The following is a 22665-nucleotide window of genomic DNA, read 5'->3' on the forward strand; positions in this document are numbered from 1 at the left end:
TTAAGATTGTATTGAGAATGGAAACACTTTTCGCATTCAGTACAGGAAAACCTCTTATTTGTTGGAAGGACGGCACCGTCCCTCACAGTCTGAGGTTCCTCAGGATAAGAGGAATACGATGGTCCATCTACACTGTGTGGTGCCAGATGGACATTTGAGGTAGTCGTGTTTTCTCCTGGACTATACTGTGTGATGTCCTCATCTTCTACTTTACAGTCTGGAGACAAAGTGAGACAATCCTCTGAGGTTTTCCTCATCTCCCGTCCATCTACTAAAATAGACATAAAAAGATTATTACTAGACATGAGCAGATTGGTTCCCCTAAACCAGGACTCCGCCCACATCAGGCAGCTTTGTCTCTGAGGATCTTACAATTCCCCCCTCAAGGTAAATAGTAAATGGGTCCTCTTTAGTGCGGCAACTAATGATTATTTTCAGAATTGATTAGTTGGCCGATTATTGTTTTTATTAATCGATTAATTTGATAAAAACCTCAAAAAAAGGTTGGTGTATAATTTAGTTAATATTCTTGAATATCTATATGCTAAATGTAAATATCCAGATATATAGTTTGTTATTCTCAGAGTGGATTCAACCGACAGATAGATGTATTATTAGAGGGTGAATCTGCTACATATCAGAAATCAACATTTTTATAATGTCAAAAAAGAGGTAAAATGCTGTTTTGCAGATTATCAGACAGGAGTGTAATATAATATGATGGATGACAGACTCCCTTGTCATAGGCAGGTAGGTGGGTACAAGCTCCCTGCACCTGATGTCACTTATGCTGGCTCTACACAAACTCATTTTTTATTTTTTTTTGTCAATTATAGTTTTTTATTAAAACCCACAATTGGCGAAAACATCATTACATCTATACATGCAGTCATTAAAGACATAAGACAAAGTATGAACATAGGTAACCACGAACAGTTTAACTGTGTACTTTACTAGGGAGGGTCTTGAGGAAACATCCATAGAATGTATCAAATTGTGCAGAGAAGTGAAGAACCAAGGAAAAAAGTAAAAACTGAAAAAACAATGACCAATATGTTATTCCCTTCTGTCTATGTGTTACATAAGATATGAAAAGTATGTTGTGGCGTAAGACCCCGTCTTTCTCAAAAGACCAGTTTTCCGGTGTACAAACAGAAAAAATTAAGAAAAGGAAGAAGAGAAAAAAGTAAGGAAAAAAGAGGACGTGGAAATTAAGGGGGAACAAGTAAAGAGAAAGATTGGGAAGGGATTGGGAAGGGATTGGGAAGGGGGTGGGAGGGGGGGTAGGGAGAAAGAGAGAGATAGTATGGCATTGGATTCAGGCCAATGCACGATAATTTTGCTCCAATGCCCAAGTGTAACATTATGTTCCCATGAGGGCCATACCCTCCGCAGAGAGGACAAACTGGTTCCAAAGTCCCCAAGTCCTAGAGTGCCCCTCCTGCTGGTGTTGTGCAGTGAGCACTAGGTCTTCCATTTTCTTAACATCTTCCACCTTATGAAGCTGAAATTTTGTTTTGGTTGTCTCCCAGACAACGGACACCCCTGTCTCGTTCCGTTCGTAATAGGGAAGGGAGCTGAGAGCAATCTATTAGTTTTAACCTGTGCTGTGGGGTTTGAGTATAGTTTGGAAATCCATTTAATTATTGTATTTCCTAACTATAGATGGCGTAGGACCGAGAACATATATTGCCAGTTCGCGCAGTCGAATGCCTTTTCCGCATCGGTACTAAGAAATACACAAGGAGTATGATTTGATGTGGCTATGTGTAGCAGATTGAGGACCTTGGTCGTGTTATCTCTCACTTCCCTGGTAGGGACAAAACCCACCTGGTCCAGGTGGACTAAGTCCTGTAAGTTGTTAGCTAGACAAGTCGCAAGAATCTTAGTAAACAATTTGAGGTTGATGTTCAGGAGGGAGATGGGCCTGTAGCTGCTACATGAAGTTGGATCTTTTCATTCCTTAGGAATGACGGAGATGTGTGCTCGCAGAGTGTCTCTAGGGAGTACCGAGTCCTCTCCAAGGGCGTTAAACAGGTTTAGCATAAATGGGCCTAAAATCAGGAGAAGAGTCCGATAGTATTGAAGGGTGAATCCGTCCGGGCCTGGGGCTTTACCTGGTTTAGCTGAGCTAATGGCGTGTTCCAGCTCTTCTAAAGTTATTGGCACGTTCAGTTGTTCCCAGATCTCCGGCAAAAGAGAAGGGAGATGGGAGGAAATAATATATTCATCTATCTGATTTTGGGAAGATGGCATTGAAGGTAAGTTGTAGAGAGAAGCATAGAAGTCCCGGAAGACTTGGGAGATCTGTGTGGGCATAGTAACTTTTTGAGCTTCAGAGGAGAATATGTGAGGTATATACGAGTGTAGTTTGTGTTCTCTGATGGATCTAGCCAGGGTCTTCCCACATTTGCTTCTGGACACATAAGTTTATTTTGCGACATATTTGCAGTGCCGCTTTAGCCCTATAGTGCAGTAGATCGTTAATTTGGGTGCGGAGAGACGCAAGTTCAGCATCTAAGGTTGGGGATGGGGCGTGTTTGTGCTGGGCTTCGACAGAATGGAGTTTGGTACATAGTACCGTAAACTGTTTGTTCCTTTCTTTCTTGATCCAGGAGCCATGTTTAATGAGTAGTCCCCGGATCACAGTCTTATGGGCTTCCCATATTATCCCCGGGTCACATTCTGGAGTATTGTTCATCTGAAAGTAGAAGGTCAACTCTCTATTCACCTCCTCCAGCACCTATGGGAGGCTTTCATTCAGCCTCCAAAATTGAGACATGGAGAAGAGACGTCTGAAAGTGCATAGGTCAGAGAAACGGGGGCATGGTCAGACCATGTTATGGAACCAATGGAGGTTTCAAGTACAGCATGCAGTTGATTATGGGGAATAAGGAAATAATCGATTCTCACATTGTGGGGTGAGGAATAGAATGAGTAATCTCTGTTTCCTGAATGTTGTAGTCGCTATACATCAATCAGTCGGGCCCTATAAATGGATCGTGTAAGTTGCTTGTGGGAGCCAGCAGGGACAGAGGAAGAGCCCAAGGATGAATCTACAGAGGGGATCAGGGTGATATTGAAGTCATCTCCCAGTATTAACTGACCCTCCTGAAAATCCAACAGTTTGCTTAAAGTATGACAGACAAAGATATCCTGGTGATCGTTAGAAGCGTAAACCGTTGCCATCGTCACCGGAACTCCACCAATGAGGCCCTTAAGGAAGGCAAATCATCCCTCCGTGTCCAATTAGGACGTGCGGTAGGTCCATTGAAGTGTACCAGATACCGGGATAGAGACACCCCTAGACTTAGCGGACTTGTTAGTAAAGTGATATGCCAAAGGGTAAAATCTGTTTCTGAGTAAGGGCAATCTGTCGTCTCTGAAATGGGTTTCTTGTGTGAATGCTATATCAGCATGGGAGCATTTCAGATCATTTAATAGCATTCTTCTCTTCTCTGGTATATTAAGGCCCTTTGCGTTTAGGGAGATAATATTTAGGTTATCCAACGCCAACTTTAGGGGAAACAGAAATTAAATGGGAGTAAAGGGAGGAGAGAGCAGACTCAGATGGAAAGGAGTAGGTGAAGCAAGGGGTGGCGCACAGTCCGCCACTGACTCCGCCTCACAAAACTAGGATTGGCAAATACAAATTTGCTAAAACACACACCCCGGCTGAATTTCGGTGAAGTGTGTGAAGGCCTATGTGGGGGGAGTGGTGGGAGCAGGCTTCCAGAGAGTATTCCCAACCCACTCCAGGCCACCCCAAGCCTGGTAATAAAACGTATATCAGAACATTCTTATGGCAACAATAACTATAGAAAAGATAATGCGGTATTCTATAGAAGTGAAGGACGCCGGTGTCCGCATCCCACCCCCAGCAGACTACCCTCCCCCCAAAAAAAGGGGGAGGAGTAGCCCGCTGAGGGCAGGAGGCAGACACCACACAAACCCCAGCACCTGCGCCGCCCCAGAGGTGGTAAAGACCTCTGCAGGCCATCCCCACAAAAGTAATTGGTGGATACATAACAGGGCATAACAAGGTAGAACTAAAAATAATTCTTGTGCAGTGAAGCAGGTATCACAGAAAAGCCCTGGGTGGAGGGCTTCCAAATGTGGAAAAATCCCGACAGTACACTATGCAATTTTCCCCCTTTAATCACATTTATAGCAGGTCAGGTGACATGGGCAGTCTCGGATCTCAGAGGGTAGGAGCCTTAGGATGATGGGGTACTCCCGGTCATGGTGGTTCCATGGCTGTGAAGGCAAGCCCGCCCCCGAAACATATTACACAGGGGGCAGGGCCTCTCCCCGCACCAGCCGGGTAGGACCATATCCCCACCCATCAAACCATTATGTTATTGGTTCCCCCTCCATCATTTTACAGGATTAATTGCCTATTTGCATATAAACCTAACATATCACATGACCCCCGGTTTATACCTAGGACCAAACCTAAGTAAAGAATAAAAAAGGTTCGTCGTCATTGTTGAAGGTATAGCTGCAGCAAGCATGAAATCCTTGCAGCCCAAAACATTAAGGCACTAAGACCTCCCAGTGACTTTTTGTGTAATGGCAATAAGTGGCGAGTCAGTGAGAGCCGGATGGTGGTTCCAAGGATTCTAAAGGAGTTCTCCAGGCAAGGGTAGGGGGAAGTAGAGTATATCTTCTGTGTGACAGAAGAAACCACAGGGGGGCAAACCTCGGTAAGGCAATAGGGGGTGATCTACATACAATCTCCATGGAGTGCACATCCTGTGGGGCAGAGATGCAGTCATTATAACAGCGTCTCTGCACCTACTAGGGCGGCAGGTGAGTTGCTAAACATGGGGGCAAAGGCAGTAGTAGTGCAATAGGAAGTACTTGTCAGGAAAGTAGACCTGACAGCCTATGACTTACGTCGACCCTCCGGGGAGATCACCCTGGAACATCTCCTGGATCTCTGTGGGCGAGGTGGAGAGCTTCTCTATGGAGGTGCTGGTCCCGCTCGGCCTGTCGGCTGTGGAAGGAACTGCAGCCAATTCGGGACCGGTATGGGGTCAGATTTCATGAACTGGAAGAAAGCAGGGAGGTCGCCGGGTGCTTGGAGGGTAAAAGAGCGTTGGTTCCTTTGGAAGGTAACCGAGAAGGGGTAGCCCCAGCGGTATGTGGTGCCCAGCCAGGCTGCTAACTCCAGGACCGGGCGGAGTAAGGAGCGCCTGTGGAGGGTGGCCCAAGAGAGGTGCGGCAGGATTCTCACCATTGCCCCATGAAAGTCGATGTCTCCAGCCTCAAACGCTTTTCGGATGATGCTTTCCTTGTGGGTGAAATGGTGGACCCTGCAAACTACATCCCACGGATGATTAGGATCCGCGGGACGTGGCCCAGGGATCTGTGGATCCGGTCCAGCTCCAGGTTTGTAGGGAGGGGGTCATCCAACAACCTCTGGAATATTTCCAAGGCGGACACTGTTAAGTCCTCTAGAAGACCCCAGGGCCACATATTATTGCGCCGGCTCCTGTTCTCCATATCTTCCATATGGAGTTGCAGGGTGACCGCCGCGACTATGTGGGCATCCTGAAGGGATTCCATGAATGTCACCCGTTGTTCCACGGCCACCAGGGAAGTTTCCCCCATGGTCATCCGGGTGGTGAGGGAGTGCAGATCTTGCTTAACCTCCTGCAGGACTTTGCTATGATTTTCCTCCAGGCATCAAATCAGGGATTCAGTGTCTGCCTTGGTCGGGAGAGCATGGAGAAGTTCCCACAGCTCCGTGTCCACCCGCAGCGTGTGCGGGTGCATGGCAGGAGTCTGAGAACCCGACTGGAAGGCTGCTGGAGTATCTGAGCAGGAGTCAGAGTCCATGGAGATAGCGGCAGAGGCAGGGTGAGTCTGTGGACTCTCGCGGCTGGCTGCATGGCTCCGCCATCTTGGATTCAGGGGAGGCCACCTGAGAGTTTGTGAAGAAACTAGATATTTCCCCTCCAGCTATAGCGGGTGTAACTGCCTTGTTTCCCCCTTCGCCGTCTCCGTCTCCTGCGGATGGCATGCCGCACCAATAGTAGTGAATTAGGTCGGGGTGTGTGGGACAGAGCTCAGCGGCCACACGTCCTCATTCAGCCATGTCCAAACACACAAACTCATTTTATCTTTCAAAAAAACATTCATCCAATTTTCTAACCATTAGTGGGGTCAAATCGGCTACAGTGACGGGAAAATTCGAAGGAGCAGAACAGAAAACTTTTCTCCATCGAACAAATTTTCAAATAGTTTATGTGGTATTTGCTCAGAAGGGACTTTCATTTTAAAATTGAATGTTTAAAGCAAGTAGTATTTTCAAACTCCACTCATCCATTCATCGAATGTACAAATAATTTTCGTACAAATATTTGTGTGAATATTCTCTTCCAAAAATGGATCCACGTATGGCCAGCATAGGACATTTAGTAGCAGCAGCATGATTTTTTTAATCATCTGTCATGATGGGGTTAAAGGAATAGTCCTTTATAGTACAAAAACAGCAGATAATCACTACTATAAGGGATTCGTTTATACTGTGAAATAGTGAAAGTAATATATCTTATATCATATATAAAATAAAAAATATACCCACAAGTAGGATATATGGGAATTTTACCTGGGAGTCACACATGAAGCTATATGTGGGGGGGGGGGCTTTTTAAAGTAGTACTGAAAGCTGAGACTTTTTTTTCATGGCTATAATAATTTTAAATATAATGCACAATATTGGTAAACTTTTACTTTATGTAATAGTAATATCTTCTATCACCTCCAGTCTATCAGCCTCTACCTTTCTCTGGGTTCAGATGCTGATCTTCCCTGCGCAGAGACCTTAAATTCATTGTAAATGTTGGATTTCTTTTTGTAATGAATCTGTGTTTATGTATTTATTTGCAGACGTTTTTACCTTCTGCGACAAAATCGCATATGCCCCTGATGAAGAAATAGCAACCCAGGCAAATTTTGAAACGCGTTGGGTACTCCTGTTGTATTTACCCTCAACCCAACAGACCTTTGCAATTATTGTCTGTACACTTTTCACTGTATCGCATGTTTATTTATTTCCAGAATATTATTATGTAATTGCTGTCTATATCTTGTATGCACTCATTATTTTATAATATTTTCTATTAAAATTGATATACTTTTTTTACTCTCTCTCCACATTTCATTTGCCATCTGTCCTATCTAAAGTCCCACCTAGAGGAAATCTTTTTCTTTCAATTCGCTGCCATTTAGGGATGTGGGGCAGTCTAGCGCAATCCCTGTGACAAGTAGCACTTTTTTCAATTATTCTTTTATTCAAAGTATAGTATAGAGTTCCCCTAAAGGAAGCCACAAAGTATAGTATAGAGTTCCCCTATAGGAAGATAAAGAAACATCTGCCTTTAGAATCACTTGCTTCCCTCTTTTGCCCAGGACTACATGTCCCATGAGGCATTGCTCCTCGCGCATTCAGGCTTTCAGGCATTTACTGACATGTATGAATGGTGTACTGAGCTGCATTTTCTGATATGTAAAGAAATAATGCATTCTGTATGCAGGCCAATTAATCGACTGACCAACTAATTGTTTATGAAAATATTTGAAAACTATTTTCATAATCGATTATGATGATTAGTTGTTTCAGTCCTACATCTCTGATCTCCTACCAGTTCATTTCTTTATTCATGGACCTTAGTCAGAGAGTGAGGAAACAACAAGAACTGTCTTTTATAGGCACGACAGTGATTATAGGATGAGTGTCCCCACCCCCTCTATCACTCATTGTCATCTTCCCAACACAAGAAGTCCTGCACTTCCTTATTTAGTCCATGATTTAGTCATGAATAACAGCGGGTCTGAGCCCCACCAGAGGTCAGAGAGTGAGGATGGGGGAAGAACAACCAAGATAAAGACTGGACTGATCCTGAAGACCACCATCATTGGGTTATTGACTCCTCCCTCATTATCACTTTCTGTTTAAGGTTCCAAAGTTTGAGGATGTTATCACATTATTATCAACATGTAAAAGTCTGTGCTCCAATCAAATCATCAGATATGAAATGTCCAGCTGGTAGGAAATGGATGTAACAAAAGAGAATACATATTATGTTTATATATATTAGTGGGTAGAGGAGAGAGAAGAAGTCAGGACTATGTAATGTACAACATATTGTATAAGATACAACAGATAGGACTATATAGTATCAGAATTATGTAATGTACAACATTGAGTATATAGTGCAAGGGTCAGGAGTATGTAATGTACAATATAAATTAAATAGTGTAAGGGTCAGGACTCATAATATTGGTATTCAGTGGAAGATTAAGCCCGGGTTCACACCTATGCGAATTAGATGCGGCTTACACCGCATCTAATTCGCAGGACATTTTAAAATACATTCATATGAATGTATCTGGTTCACATATGTGCGTTGCATTCGCACTGCGCATTGCACAAAAAACGTGTGCGTTTTTTGGGCATTGCGGTGCGAACTACAAGCCTATTATCTCCTATGGGAACGCATCTGATTCGCAGATGCATTGCGTTCTGAACAAGGATTTTCTCTTTCTCCTCACTACACCTCCCTCTCCCCCCCTCCCTCCCCTTCCCTCCCTCCCCCTCTCCCTGCTCTCTGATACTGAGCAAAAACGCAATGAATCCGTTGAACAGGAGATTGTTATCTCCCCAGTGAAACCTGAGCTTCAATTCGCACCGCACAAGTGTGAAACAGGGCTAAATGTTTACATGAGACAAGTTGCAGAGGTCCCACACCACTGCCTCCCATCTCCTGAGACTGCACTCAGTGACTTGGGTCTGAGACTACACAGACATATCCCTCCACCCGGCACAGCCAGCAGACAACAGAGCAAGTAATCCTGGGAGAATTGTTCTGTCAGACATCTTGCCATACTCGGTATGAGGCAGAAGACCCAAAGCACATATCCCAGGTTTATTAACGTCTATGGTGAAAATGAACATTTTGCCACCATAAATCCAGTCTAGATACATAAATTGTGTCTGAAGCACAGAGAAGGAAGATTATCCAAGAGAAATACAGGAATACAGGACGGGGAACACAGCTCAGGAAAGTGACCAGGGTATTACCGGCTGATATCACCCAGTCCCCATCCTACTCTGGACCAATCAGTGAGCAGTATGGGTGGAGGAATGTATTTAGTGTTAATGACCCACCTGTGCTGATCTCTATAAGAGTGTCCTCCTCTATAAATGTCCTCGTTATTCCATCCTCCTCCATAGACTGCTGATCATCCCTTACATACCTCTCTTCTTTTTCTCCTTTAACCTCAAATTCTATATCAATTGGATCTCCACTCTAAATCAAGAAAATTAGAGAAAACATCATTTGTAAGATATAAGCTTTTATATTGGGACATCACATCCAAAATCCACACATCATCTCTAGAAGTCAGTGTTTTTATAACCTCCGTCCCACCAACCTTGTAACAGCGAGGGATGGTATGATCTTCCTGTGTGGAATACAGAGGACGGGGACATCTCTCTGGTGGGTTCCTGGTATTAGGTGGCTCCATCATATCCTTGTGTCCTTCTGAAATCTCCTCCATCACTCCATACTCCTCATCCTCCTCTTTATACTCTTCTTTAACATCAATATTATCATCCCCAAGGTTTCCACTCTGAATATATAATAAAACATTCATTATAACAAACATGCTGTGTATAAATCAGAACTACCAATAATTGTCAATCGTCTACCTGATGATGGTGAGGGATGGTGTGATCTTCCTGTGTGGAATCCCGGGAATACAGAGGACGGTGACATCTCTCTGGTGGGTTTCTGTAGCTGGATGACTCCACCATGGTGTCTCGGTACAGATCTTTGTGCACTTTTAGAAACTCAGACTCCTCCATCACCCCATCCTTATCATCCTCCACTTTTATCTCTTCTTTAACCTCAACTTTAGAATCTCTCAGGTTTCCACTCTGAATATATAATAAAAATGACATCAATTGTAACAATGCAGATAATGTACAGATCCTAATGATACTATCAGTGATCGTTCCTCATCTACCTGATGATGGTGAGGGATGGTGTGACCTTCCTGTGTGGAATCCCAGGAATACAGAGGACGGGGACATCTCTCTGGTGGGTTCCCATTACTGGATCCATCTGTAGGAAACACACACACTGACTGAATACATTGTTTCTATGTGTTTATCAGATGATGGGGGATCTAGGTGGACCCTCCGTACTGCTCTCTCCTTTACAAAGTCTCCTCTTACCTGGTGATGTGAGGGGCGGCTGATGGTCCATCATGATGTCCTTCCCAGCACCACTCACGTCTCCTGTCAGCAGCTCGATGATCTCTCTGGTGACTTCTAGAATCGTTTTGTTTCTCTATTATATCAGAAAGGGAAGGAGGGAGGTGGAGGCAATATGATTATCATAGGATCTCCAGACTTCATAGGAGGAAAACTTGATTACTAGACTCGAAACTAGATTTGAACACATGTATCGAAAATCAAATGACATTCCCACAATCCTCCTCACCTCAACAATCAGGTCTCCATTTTTAATAAAACCCCACTGGGATATAATCTACCCAGACAGGGCTCCCCACTCTGTAGGTTAAAAGCTTGTTTCAAGGAATTTTGGGACCAACAATCTTGCTTTTGCTTGTGAGAGGGACATTGGGAGGAGGAGCTGTGAGGTCAGTGTGATGTCATAGGATCCTCTGATTCTGGATGGAGGGACATTGAGAGGAGGAGCTGTGAGGTCAGGGTGATGTCATAGGGATTGCTGACTCTGGTTGGAGGGACATTGGGAGGAGGAGCTGTGAGGTTAGTATGATGTCATGGGATTCTCTGACTACCCTGCCCATCACCTGAAGAATGATCCTCTACAGTGAATCACTCCTCCCGGGTGATTATGCAATGAATGGGTGGTAGTTATTCCCGTCACCTGAAGGATGATTTCCCAATGGGTCACTCTTCTCAAATGGGTAATAAGTGATTCCCCAATAGTGAGATACAGTCAGGTTCATAAATATTGGGACATCAACTCAATTCTAATCTTTTTGGCTGTATACACCACCACAATGGATTTGAAATGAAACGAAGCTGTGCTTTAACTGCAGACTTTCAGCTTTATTTGAGGGTGTTTACATCCAAATCAGGTGAACGGTGTAGGAATTACAACAGTTTGTATATATAATATAAGGGACCAAAAGTATTGGGACAATTGGCTGCTCAGCTGTTCTATGCCCAGGTGTGTGTTATTCCCTCATTATCTCATTTACAAGGAGCAGATAAAAGATCCAGAGTTAATTTCAAGTGTGCTATTTGCATTTGGAATCTGTTGCTGTCAACTCTCAATATGAGATCCAAAGAGCTGTCACTATCAGTGAAGTAAGCCATCATTAGGCTGAAAAAACAAAACAAACCCATCAGAGAGATAGCAAAAACATTAGGTGTGGCCAAATCAACTGTTTAGAACATCCTTAAAAAGAAAGAACACACAGGTGAGCTCAGCAACACCAAAAGACCTGAAAGATCAGGGAAAACAACTGTGGTGGATGACCAAAGAATTTTTTTCCCTGGTGAAGAAAACACCCTTCACAACAGTTAGCTAGATCAAGATCACTCTCCAGGAGGTAGGTGTATGTGTGTCAAAGTCAACAATCAAGAGAAGACTTCACCAGAGTGAATACAGAGGGTTCCCCACAAGATGTAAACCATTGGTGAGCCTCAAAAACAGGAAGGCCAGATTAGAGTTTGCCAAACAACATCTAAAAAAGCCTTCACAGTTCTGGAACAACATCCTATGGACAGATGAGACCAAGATCAACTTGTACTAGAGTGATGAGAAGAGAAGAGTATGGAGAAGGAAAGGAACTGTTCATGATCCAAAGCATACAGTACCACCTCATCAGTGAAGCATGGTGGTGGTAGTGTCATGGTGTGGGCATGTATGGCTGCCAATGGAACTAGTTCTCTTGTATTTATTGATGATGTGACTGGTGAAAAAAGCAGCAGGATGAATTCTGAAGTGTTTCGGGTAATATAATCTGCTCATATTCAGCAAAATGCTTCAGAACTCATTGGACGGTGCTTCACAGTGCAGATGGACAATGACCTGAAGCATACTGCGAAAGCAACCAAAGAGTTTTTTTAAGAGAAAGAAGTGGAATGCTATGTAATGGCCAAGTCAATCAACTGACCTGAATCCGATGGAGCATGTATTTCACTTGCTGAAGACAAAACTGAAGGGAAAATGCCCCAAGAACAAGCAGGAACTGAAGACAGTAGCAGTAGAGGCCTGGCAGAGCATCAGCAGGGATGAAACCCAGCGTCTGGTGATGTCTATGCGTTCCAGACTTTATCCTGTAGTTGACTGCAAAGGATTTGCAACCAAGTATTAAAAAGTGAAAGTTTGATGGATGATTGTTAATCAGTTCCATTACTTTTGGTCCCTTAAAAAGTGTGAGGCACATATACAAACTGTTGTAATTCCTGCACCATTCACCTGATTTGGATGTAAATACCCTCAAATTAAAGCTGAAAGTCTGCAGTTAAAGCACATCTTGTTTGTTTAATTTCAAATCCATAGTGGTGGTGTATAGAGCCAAAAAGGCGATGTCCCAACATTTATGAACCTGGCTGTAAATATCATAGGGAGTGTGCTCACCTTGTGACCTATATTGGATAGTGTACTATTGTTGCTCTGTTAATTGCGCTTTTTGCAACCATATATCCAACACCCAGTCCTAAAATAACTGTGCAAAAAGTGCAAAAAGTAGTGGTGATCTCATCAGATCATCTAAAACACCAAATTTCATCCTTGATAATTCATCCCAAACAGTATATGATGCATGTGCAAATTCCTTTATAATAAATTAATAAAAAATTGATTATCATAAAAAATTATGAATTAAAAAAGTTTTAAAAAAATGTAAACGATGTAAAAGATAAATACAATCAACATTAAAGTTCAATCTTACGTAGTGCAAAAATAGCAAAATTTCAGGTGACTTGTGCTTGTCCAAAGTGACTCGTGCCTGGGTTTAGCTACAGGTGTGCAATCCATCAAGTGACTTCCGTGCTCCCCTTCAGTTCCCCACTCACCAGATTCTTGCACCCCTGCAGGGGTAAGATGCCTGTAGTGAGTATACTAGCTGTATCCGGAGCAGACACCTCCACCTTGGCTCAGCAAACACTGGGGTATCCAGATCCCTCTGCCCCTCCTGAGGTGAATCACTTCCACTAGATAAAGTTGTAATAGTCACCTCTTCCGTGTCAGACCGCAGGATATCCTCATGAACCAAAGAGACGGGCACTCATAGTGTGAATCCGAATAGTTTGTTTATTAAAATAATTAAAGTTAAAAACAAACCAAGACTTGACACAGTCAAGTATAAAGCTGGCATGCCCTGTGTTCAAACCATGAGCTCCAAGATCATTGTGATGTCATAGGATTCTCTGACTCTGGATAGAGGGACATTGAGAGGCGGAGCTGTGAGGTCAGTGTGATGTCATAGGATTCTCTGACTCTGGATGGAAGGACATTGTGAGGAGGAGCTGTGAGGTCAGTGTGATGTCATAGGATTCTCTGACTCTGGATGGAAGGACATTGAGAGGAGGAGCTGTGAGGCCAGTGTGATGTCATAGGATTCTCTGACTCTGGATGGAAGGACATTGAGAGGAGGAGCTGTGAGGCCAGTGTGATGTCATAGGGATTGCTGACTCTGGATGGAGGGCCATTGAGAGGAGGAGCTGTGAAGTCAGTGTGATGTCATAGGATTCTCTGACTCTGTATGGAAGGACATTGAGAGGAGCTGTGAGGCCAGTGTGATGTCATAGGATTCTCTGACTCTGGATGGAAGGACATTGAGAGGAGGAGCTTTGAGATCAGTGTGATGTCATAGGGATTGCTGACTCTAGATGGAGGGCCATTGAGAGGAGGAGCTGTGAGGTCAGTGTGATGTCAAAGGATTCTCTGATTCTGGATGGAAGGACATTGAGAGGAGCTGTGAGGTCAGTGTAATGTCATAGGATTCTCTGACTTGGATTGGAGCGACATTGGGAGGAGGAGCTGTGAGGTCAGTGTAATGTCATAGGATTCTCTGATTCTGGATGGAGGAACATTGAAAGGAGGAGCTGTGAGGTCAGTGTGATGTCATAGGATTCTCTGACTCTGGATGGAAGGACATTGAGAGGAGGAGCTGTCATAGGGATTGCTGACTCTGGATGGAGGGACATTGAGAGGAGGACCTGTGAGGTCAGTGTGATGTCATAGGATTCTCTGACTCTGGATGGAGGGACATTGAGAGGGGGAGCTGTGAGGGCAGTGTGATGTCATAGGATTCTCTGACTCTGGATGGAAGGACATTGAGAGGAGGAGCTTTGAGATCAGTGTGATGTCATAGGGATTGCTGACTGTAGATGGAGGGCCATTGAGAGGAGGAGCTGTGAGGTCAGTGTGATGTAATAGGATTCTCTGATTCTGGATGGAAGGACATTGAGAGGAGCTGTGAGGTCAGTGTGATGTCATAGGATTCTCTGACTTGGATTGAAACGACATTGGGAGGAGGAGCTGTGAGGTCAGTGTAATGTCATAGGATTCTCTGATTCTGGATAGAAGAACATTGAAAGGAGGAGCTGTGAGGCCAGTGTGATGTCATAGTATTCTCTGACTTGGATTGGAGGGACATAGGTAGAAGGAGCTGTGAGGGGCGCTCTGGGAGGTATCTGTACACAGAGTCATTTCTCCTGGGTGTGTCACACATCTCCTAAATAAAAGATGAACGTTGTCTTTAGGCTTTGCCAGGACACATCATATTCCTGTGATCTCCATGTACTCCGGAGACTTTACTGATCACATTTTAGGATGAATATCTGAGACTGGGATCATTATGGAGACATTTGTTTTCAGAATATTTACTGCAAAATACATTTTCCCTCTTTCTTCCTAATGGAAGCTTATAAAATAAAGGCATACATATTAAAATCCTCCCTAAATACCCCCCCCCCATCACTAATAAAAGTCATATAACCCGTTAGTATAGACTAATGAGGTGAGAAGGTGATTGGTGGGAAAGGTGACACATCTCCAAAATGAGGAGAATGTTCCGGCCCCACAAGTAGGGAAATGTTCTGCCCCTGAAGGGGTTAATCTAGGTTTCCACACTATATATGTGTGTATCATCATCTGCTGGAGATAAAAGATATCACAGTGACTATGGAGGAAGAGGACGGGCATGACGGGGGGTTACTGGGTGTAAATAGAAGATAAGATCTTATTACCTCCTCTACTGCTTCTTCCAGTAATGTCTCCTCCCTTCCAGCAATGTCTCCTCTCTACTTCCTCCTCACTGACCCCTCACTCGGAACTTCCTGTCTGTACCTGACATCACTTCCTGCCTGTTCCTGAACTCACTTCCTGTCCACCATAGAGATTTCCTGTCTAGAAGTGAGATTACCACCTTGTGGAACTCAGAGGAACTGCAGCTGTGTGTGTATTTACTGTATATCCTTAGACTCTCACCAAGGGAGATAGAGATATATTACTGCCTAGTTCAGCCTTTCTCAGCCAGGATTCCTCCAAAGGTTTCTAGGGGCTCCTTGAGCAATAAACAATTTCTGTAAATAATAATGGTCTAGAACTAGATGAGGGTGCGTTTCCCTGCGCACCAAAAGGCCACTTAACTAAAACATAACCTTTATAGCCCTTTCACACTGGGGCGGTGGGGCAGTGGCGGTAAAGCACCGCTAGTTTTAGTGACGCTTTGGCCCCGCTATTCGGGTGGGAACGGGGTGCTCTTAACCCCCTAGAAGGGGTTAAAAGCACCTGTGTTCGCTGCTGCCGAAGCACTTTGCAGGTGCTTCGGCAGCGCTGCCTATGCATTCCAATGGACAGAGGCGATGGCCCCAAAGATGCTGCTTGCAGGACTTTTTCTAACATTCTGTCCAAACACAGCTGATCACAGTGTATACAGGAAGAGCCGTGTATCGGCTTTTCCTCCACTCGCTCTGACAGACACGAGTGGAGGATAGCTGATCGGCGACTCCCCATCCCGAGGATGCCCACCCAGGACCACCAGGGATGCCACCCAGGACCACTAGATATGACCATTAGAGGTGCCAATCAGTGCCCATTAGATGTGACAATCAGTGCCCAGCAGTAATGCCTGCCAGTGCCTCATCAGTGTTGCCTATCAGAGCCATCTATCAGTGCCCATCAGTGCCGCCTATGAGTGCCCAACAGTGCCGCCTATAAGTGCCTATAAGTCCAGCCTATCAGTGCCACCTATGTGTGCCCATCAGTGCTGCATATTAATGCGTCATCATCAGTGCCACTTCAGTGCATCCTCATTAGTGCCACCTCACCAGTGCCGCCTTATCAGTGCCTGTCAGCACAGCCTCATCAGCACCCACCAGTGAAGGAGAAAACTTACTTATTTACAAAATTTTACAACAGAAACAAAGAAAAACTTTTACTTTTTCAAAACCTTTAGTCTTTTTTTAATTGTTTAGCAAAAAAAAAAAAAACCCAGTGGTGAACAAATACCACCACAAGAAAGCTCTATATGTGGGAACAAAATGATAAAAATTGTGTTTGGGTCCAGTGTTGCATGACTGTGCAATTGTCATTCAAAGTGCAACAGCGCTGAAAATTAGTCTGGATGGGTGGGTGGGTGGGGGGTATTATGCCCGGTATTGAAGTGGTTAACATCTACCAAGTTTAAATTGTGAAACCTTGTTTGATATATACATATAGACAATATGTGGGGTTATAATCTCCTCCTACATTCAATATAAGGCCATCTATTGGCCACATATAAAAATGAGATGAACAGAAAAAGATAAAGTATGCTAGTAAATAATGTCTTACTGAAGATATGGGCTGTCTGTCTTCTGCCCTATAAAATGATCTCTCAGATATGTAATACGGGTACAACTCATCCATGTGGACACAAATAACCACTGATGGACGAGCCCCATATATCTTCATATCCACAAAAATACTTCTCTCCTATTAAAGACTACATTGACACAAGGCATGGGGTGAGATATGCCTTGTATATATACCTCGGGGGGTCTGTGTGATGTTTTGGCAATTATAAGTGTATGAGTATGATCTCAGGTATTAGTATGAAGACATGTCTGATGAAGGAAACTAAGGGGTCTACTTATAGAAAATTCATGGTACGAATATGACAATCACTCATCCAGTCATTACATATTCTGGCCATAATGTAACAAAGTGATTTCCTATGATTGTCAGCTCCATCTAGTGACCATAATGGGGTATTTTTCCTGACATACCTCCATTAGTAAAAATATCACAATATCGCATTATGGCCACTAGATGGAGCCAAGGAAATCAGTGTATGAAATAAAATACATCCAATATTCATCTTGGCTGGGTGAATGCTGCTTACATTCATTCAAATATATATATTTTTTAACGGACCTCTAATGCCCCGTACACACGATCGGATTTTCCGACGGAAAATGTGTGATAGGACCTTGTTGTTGGAAATTCCGACTGTGTGTGGGCTCCATCACACATTTTCCATCGGATTTTCTGACACACAAAGTTTCAGAGCAGGCTATAAAATTTTCCGACAACAAAATCGGTTGTCGGAAATTCCGATCGTGTGTACACAAATCCGACGGACAATGTGCCACGCATGCTCAGAATAAATAAAGAGATGAAAGCTATTGGCCACTGCCCCGTTTATAGTCCCGACGTACGTGTTTTACGTCACCGCGTTTAGAACGATCGGATTTTCCGACAACTTTGTGTGACCGTGTGTATGCAAGACAAGTTTGAGCCAACATCCGTTGGAAAAAAATCCTAGGATTTTGTTGTCGGAATGTCCGAACAAAGTCTGACCGTGTGTACAGGGCATAAGTGTTTGTGAAATCTTACACCACAAAATGTACTCAGCCAATGAAAGGTAATGACTCCATTTTTATTTTTCTCCTGCTATCAATGGCCAACACGGTACAACACTTCATCCATGTCTTTGGTGATCTCTGATCTCCTTATGAACTCAGGGATGTACAATTCCTATCGCCTGACACCCGGGACATGCAGATCTGAGGGCCGGACAGGTAGGTTTTTTAACATTTAGCCCTGCTGTGGGCAAGCAAGGAGCAGATTTACTTGTCTGATGGAAGCATTCAGGTGGCTTAGCAAATGTTTCCACCCCCCCCCCGTTAAAGTGCCCCCCCGACACACACCCGCTATGTATCCCGGGATCCTCTTACCCATCTGAGACCCGGGACCAGCATAGCGGGTGATGATGGGTAGAGGGGAGGGAGGAGAGAGGACACACATCCGTTCTCCTCCCCTTCTTCTTCCTGACCCAGAAGTGACATGTATGACATCACTTCCAGGTCCCTGGTGACAGTTTCCTCGGCTATCAAGGCCGGGAAAGAATATAATGCAGTGTGATCTGTATTACATTACATTCAGTGGAGCACAGGGAAGACATTGGGGGTCTTATACCCTGGATGTCTCATTAAAGAGAACCTGTCACCAAAAAATCATCACATGGGGGACTTTTTGTCCTCTATGTCAGTGTTTCTCAACCTTTTTTCAGTCAAGGCATCCTCCAAAATTATGGACAGTCTTGAGGCGCCCCGAACTAAAATGTAAAAACTATTCTAATAGTTCTACATAATGCAACAAAATCAATACACGTAGGACACCCAATGTTAGAAGTGACTTATTCTTCCAAAGCAAATACACTTTTGCAAACGGGTACTGACTAGTATTCCAATGTTACCCTTCTCCCCCAGTTTTTCTCCATCACCCAGCTAATGAGACCCCAAAGCTGATCGAGAGAGGTGGGGGAGGGGCCGAGATTGTTCACGTTTAGACAAAATGCGTTAACGCCAGACTTCGCATTTTCTCTTTTCTTTTTAGCCCTTCCAGGTCAGACCGGGAAATCATGGCCCGACCTTTCCAGGCTGCAACATTAGCACTCATAATATCCAGGTCCACACGTGACTCCCCATCCAGGACCCACCAACAAAGGAGAGGTTCCCATTCCTCCTCCAGACACCGCACCCACCGCCATGACAGCCGCTCTGATTGCAGAGCCTCGCTGGGGATGTGGGACACGAGTCCCGGAGGGCAAGTCATTATGTGACCCATGCTATGCCCAGGCGGTCAGGGAAAAAGTGACTGAAAACCAACAGATGGAGTCTCTAGTTCAGCGTGTGGTGCAGCAATCCCTGAGGGAATGGGGTACGACCGACACGCGGAGCCAGTCCACCATCAGGCTCCCTGGCTGACGAGTCCCAAGAGGATTCAGGCCTATCCCAGCTTTATGATGCATCTCCCGAATCTTCAGACAGCAAGATGGAGGGAGACGAATTTGTCGGAGGCTTCGACTTCGCCCTTGTCTTAGCACTAATTAAAGCAGTCAAAGAGGCCCTTAAGTGGGAAGATCCTTCCACTCCCTCAGCTAAACAAAGGAAATTCTTTAAGCATGTGGGGAAGAAGCGCTCCAATTTTCCTCTCCTTTCAGAGTTGAAGGATATTATTGATGAAGAATGGAGCAAAATAGACAAGAAAACCTCTTTGTCAAGCAGAACCTCCAGATTATACCCCTTCAAGGCAGAGGTGTAGGATCTCCTTTGAAGGGCCTTTTTTGTTTGGTAACAGGCTGGATAGTGCCATAGCCCGGGCCATGGGTGGGAAGTTGGCTTCTTGTCCCAGGATAGGCGTCTGCTCGGCCAGAAGAGGCCCCTGTGGAGAAGATTCAAGAGAAGCTCGCTCTTACAGGCTCAGCCGGGTTTTCAGAAGGAATTGGAGAAGAGGTCAGACATCCTTTGGAAAGCCCGCTAAAAGCCAGGCATCCAGCAGAAGTTAGCCGGATAAGTCATTTTGAGATTGGGCCCGCCCAGGCGGGTCAGGTGGGGGCACATTTGCTTCTTTTCTGGCACGTCTGGGTGGCCTCAATCTTGGACTACTGGACGATCAAGACGGTCTCTTCAGGCCACACATGGTCCTTCACCAGTTTTCCCCCTCCAAGCTTGTTTCTATCCTGCTACCATGGTCAGAAGAAAAGAAGCAGGTGTTACTGTCCTATGTGAATTCGCTGGTGGTACAGGGAGCTATGGTGCCTGTTCCGAAGGGCGAAGAATTTCAAGGATATATTCCCTTCTCTTCTTCTTCTTAGTGCAAAAGAAAAATGGTTCATGGCACCCGGTGATAGACCTAACTTACCTAAACAATAATAAAAAAAAAATATATATATATAAAACGAAAGATTCAAAATGGAGACTATCTACCAGCCAACAAGCCGTGCAGCCAGGTGATTGGCTAATCTCAATCGACTTAAAGGATGCCTATTTCAACGTGCTTGTGGCAGAAGAATTCCGCAATTACCTCCAGTTCAGGCTCGGGCAGGGACACCTACAGTTCACCTGCCTCCCTTTTGGGCTGACAATCTCACCCTGAGTCTTTTTGAAAGTTCTTCTGGCCGTGGTGGCCCTCATCAAAACAAAAGGGATACGCTTGTACCACTATCTCGATGACCTCCTGCTACTAACCCAAGACAAAGAGCAGCTCTTCATCCACAGAGAGCAGGTTATCACCGCACTGCTTGATTTTGGTTGGCTCATAAACTTAGAGAAATCTGGAACCAGTATCATCTCTCGCCCAGTGGAGAAGATCCCAGTCATATGAGAGAAAATTTCACAGGCTCTGAGCTCCTCAAGCCAGAGGGCCTCACAGTGCCTAAAAATTATTTGCACAATGGTCTCTATGACCCCCATGGTCAAATGGTCTCTGTGGAGGCTACGCCCTTTCTAAATAGGAGACAACAACCAACCCATTCACATAATATCAGTGATGAGGAAAAGCCTCTTCTGGTGGCTTCAGCACAGGAATCTACTCACATGCCACTCCATCGCCCCCCGTCTCTTGGGTCACGGTCATGAAAGATGCCAGCGGTGCTTGCACAAGGCAGGTGGGATGCCCGTCTTCACAACCCAGGCTCAAACGTCCTGGAACTACGGGCAGCCTGGTGTGTCCTTTAAACTTTCAGTCATCTCCTGAAAGGGGAATCAGTTTTATTGAGAATGGACAATGCCACAGTTGTCTCCTATGTGAAGAGACAAGGGGGCACTCAGAGCTCCACCTTGCTCCAAGAAGTTGAGCCCATCATGTCGTGGGCCTAGAGGAACCTGGCCAATATCTTGGCAGTCTTCTTCCCCGGTGTCCAGAACGCCCAGGCAGACTTCCTGTCCTGTGTTCAGTTAGACAACAACGAATGGTCCCTTCATGCGGAGACGTTCAAGTGGATCCTGTCCTTGGGATTCAATCCTGAAGTGGACCTATTTGTATACCCCTGCCACTTCAAGATCAGGAAGCATTACACTCTGGGCCGTTGCAGCCAGGCCTTTGGAATAGATGCCCTGACTGATCGGTGGAACTTCAGCAGTGCATATGCCTTTCCCCCATTCCTGATCATCCTCAAGTTTCTTCAGAGACTCCAAGCGGAGGTGGTTGAAATGGTGGTAATAGCGCTTTACTGGCCGAACAGGCCATGGTATCCCCTCCTGACCCAGTTCAGCTTCCGGAACCCGGTTCCTCTTCCTCTCAGACTGGAACTTCTTTCTCATGGGCAGTCCTGCACCCTTGCCTGGCATTACACTGCTCTGGTTCTTGAGAGGGAGAGGCTGGAAAATCTCGGATGCGCGTCAAGAGAGATCTGGGAATCCAAGACGTCCTGGGCTTCCTCCAATCTGGCCTAGATCTGTCTATATCCATCGGCTCCCTCAGGGTCCAAGTCTCAGCCCTGTCAGCCTTCTCTGGAACATCATGGGCCGTTCACTCTCTAATCCGGCAGTTCTTCCATGGGGCGGCAAGACTCAGGCCCCAAAGAAGGCCAAGACTCCACAAATGGGAGCTTCCCCTTGTTCTCGACCCACTGACTGGACTCAGTACCGCGGGATCCGCTCCGCTTTTTATCAAAGACCTTTCTGCAAAAGTCACCTTCCTAGTAGCCATCACCTCAGCCAAAAGGGTCTATGAGATCATGTCCTTAGGTCATGAAGAACCATTCCTGACTTTCTTCCCAGACCGGGTGGTCCTCATCCCTATGCTTGGCTCAAACCCAAAAGTTACTTCAGTGTTCCATGAGAAGCAAATAAATTGTCCTACCTACATTCAGGGCCCCAGGGTCACCCTCTGGATGTATGTGTATTATTATTATAATACACAATTTATATAGAGCTAACAGTTTACGCTGCGCTTTACAATGTAGAGGGGGGACAGCACAATTACAGTACAGTTCAATACAGAAGGGACAGGAGGGCCCTGCTCATAGAGCTTACATTCTAAAGGGAATGATTTGATGGGGGTGGCTCTGGGACAGTTAGGTGGGTGTGGGAAATACTGTAGGAATACCTGCAAGTTACTTCCTCCTTTAGACATTCTGACAATCTGTTTACCCTGCACTCTGGGAATAACAAAGGGAAGCAAGCTTCAAACAGAACAATTGCGGCCTGGATTGTCCAATCCATCCAGCGGGCTTATAGGGCTTGGCTCCTCCAGAGGTGGTGATGGCACGCTCCACTAGGGATATGGTGGCTTCCTGGGCAGCAGCCCGACATGTGGCTCCAGATGTCATCTGCAAAGTGGCCTCGTGGGCCTCCAGTAATACCTTTATGTCACA

The 22665-nt window shown here is 45.0% G+C and overlaps 1 protein-coding gene across 1 annotated transcript in view; it reads right to left on the reverse strand.

Moving 5' to 3' along the window:
* Positions 1-22665, reverse strand: part of LOC141121905 (uncharacterized) — a 619894-nt gene that overhangs the window by 561310 nt on the left and 35919 nt on the right. The window contains 2 exon segments of the mRNA XM_073611661.1: positions 9722-9949; positions 10039-10136. Coding sequence (XP_073467762.1) covers positions 9722-9949; positions 10039-10136 — 326 coding nt within the window.

Source organism: Aquarana catesbeiana, unplaced genomic scaffold (assembly GCF_042186555.1).
Source record: "Aquarana catesbeiana isolate 2022-GZ unplaced genomic scaffold, ASM4218655v1 unanchor233, whole genome shotgun sequence".
NCBI classification, from domain to species: domain Eukaryota; kingdom Metazoa; phylum Chordata; class Amphibia; order Anura; family Ranidae; genus Aquarana; species Aquarana catesbeiana.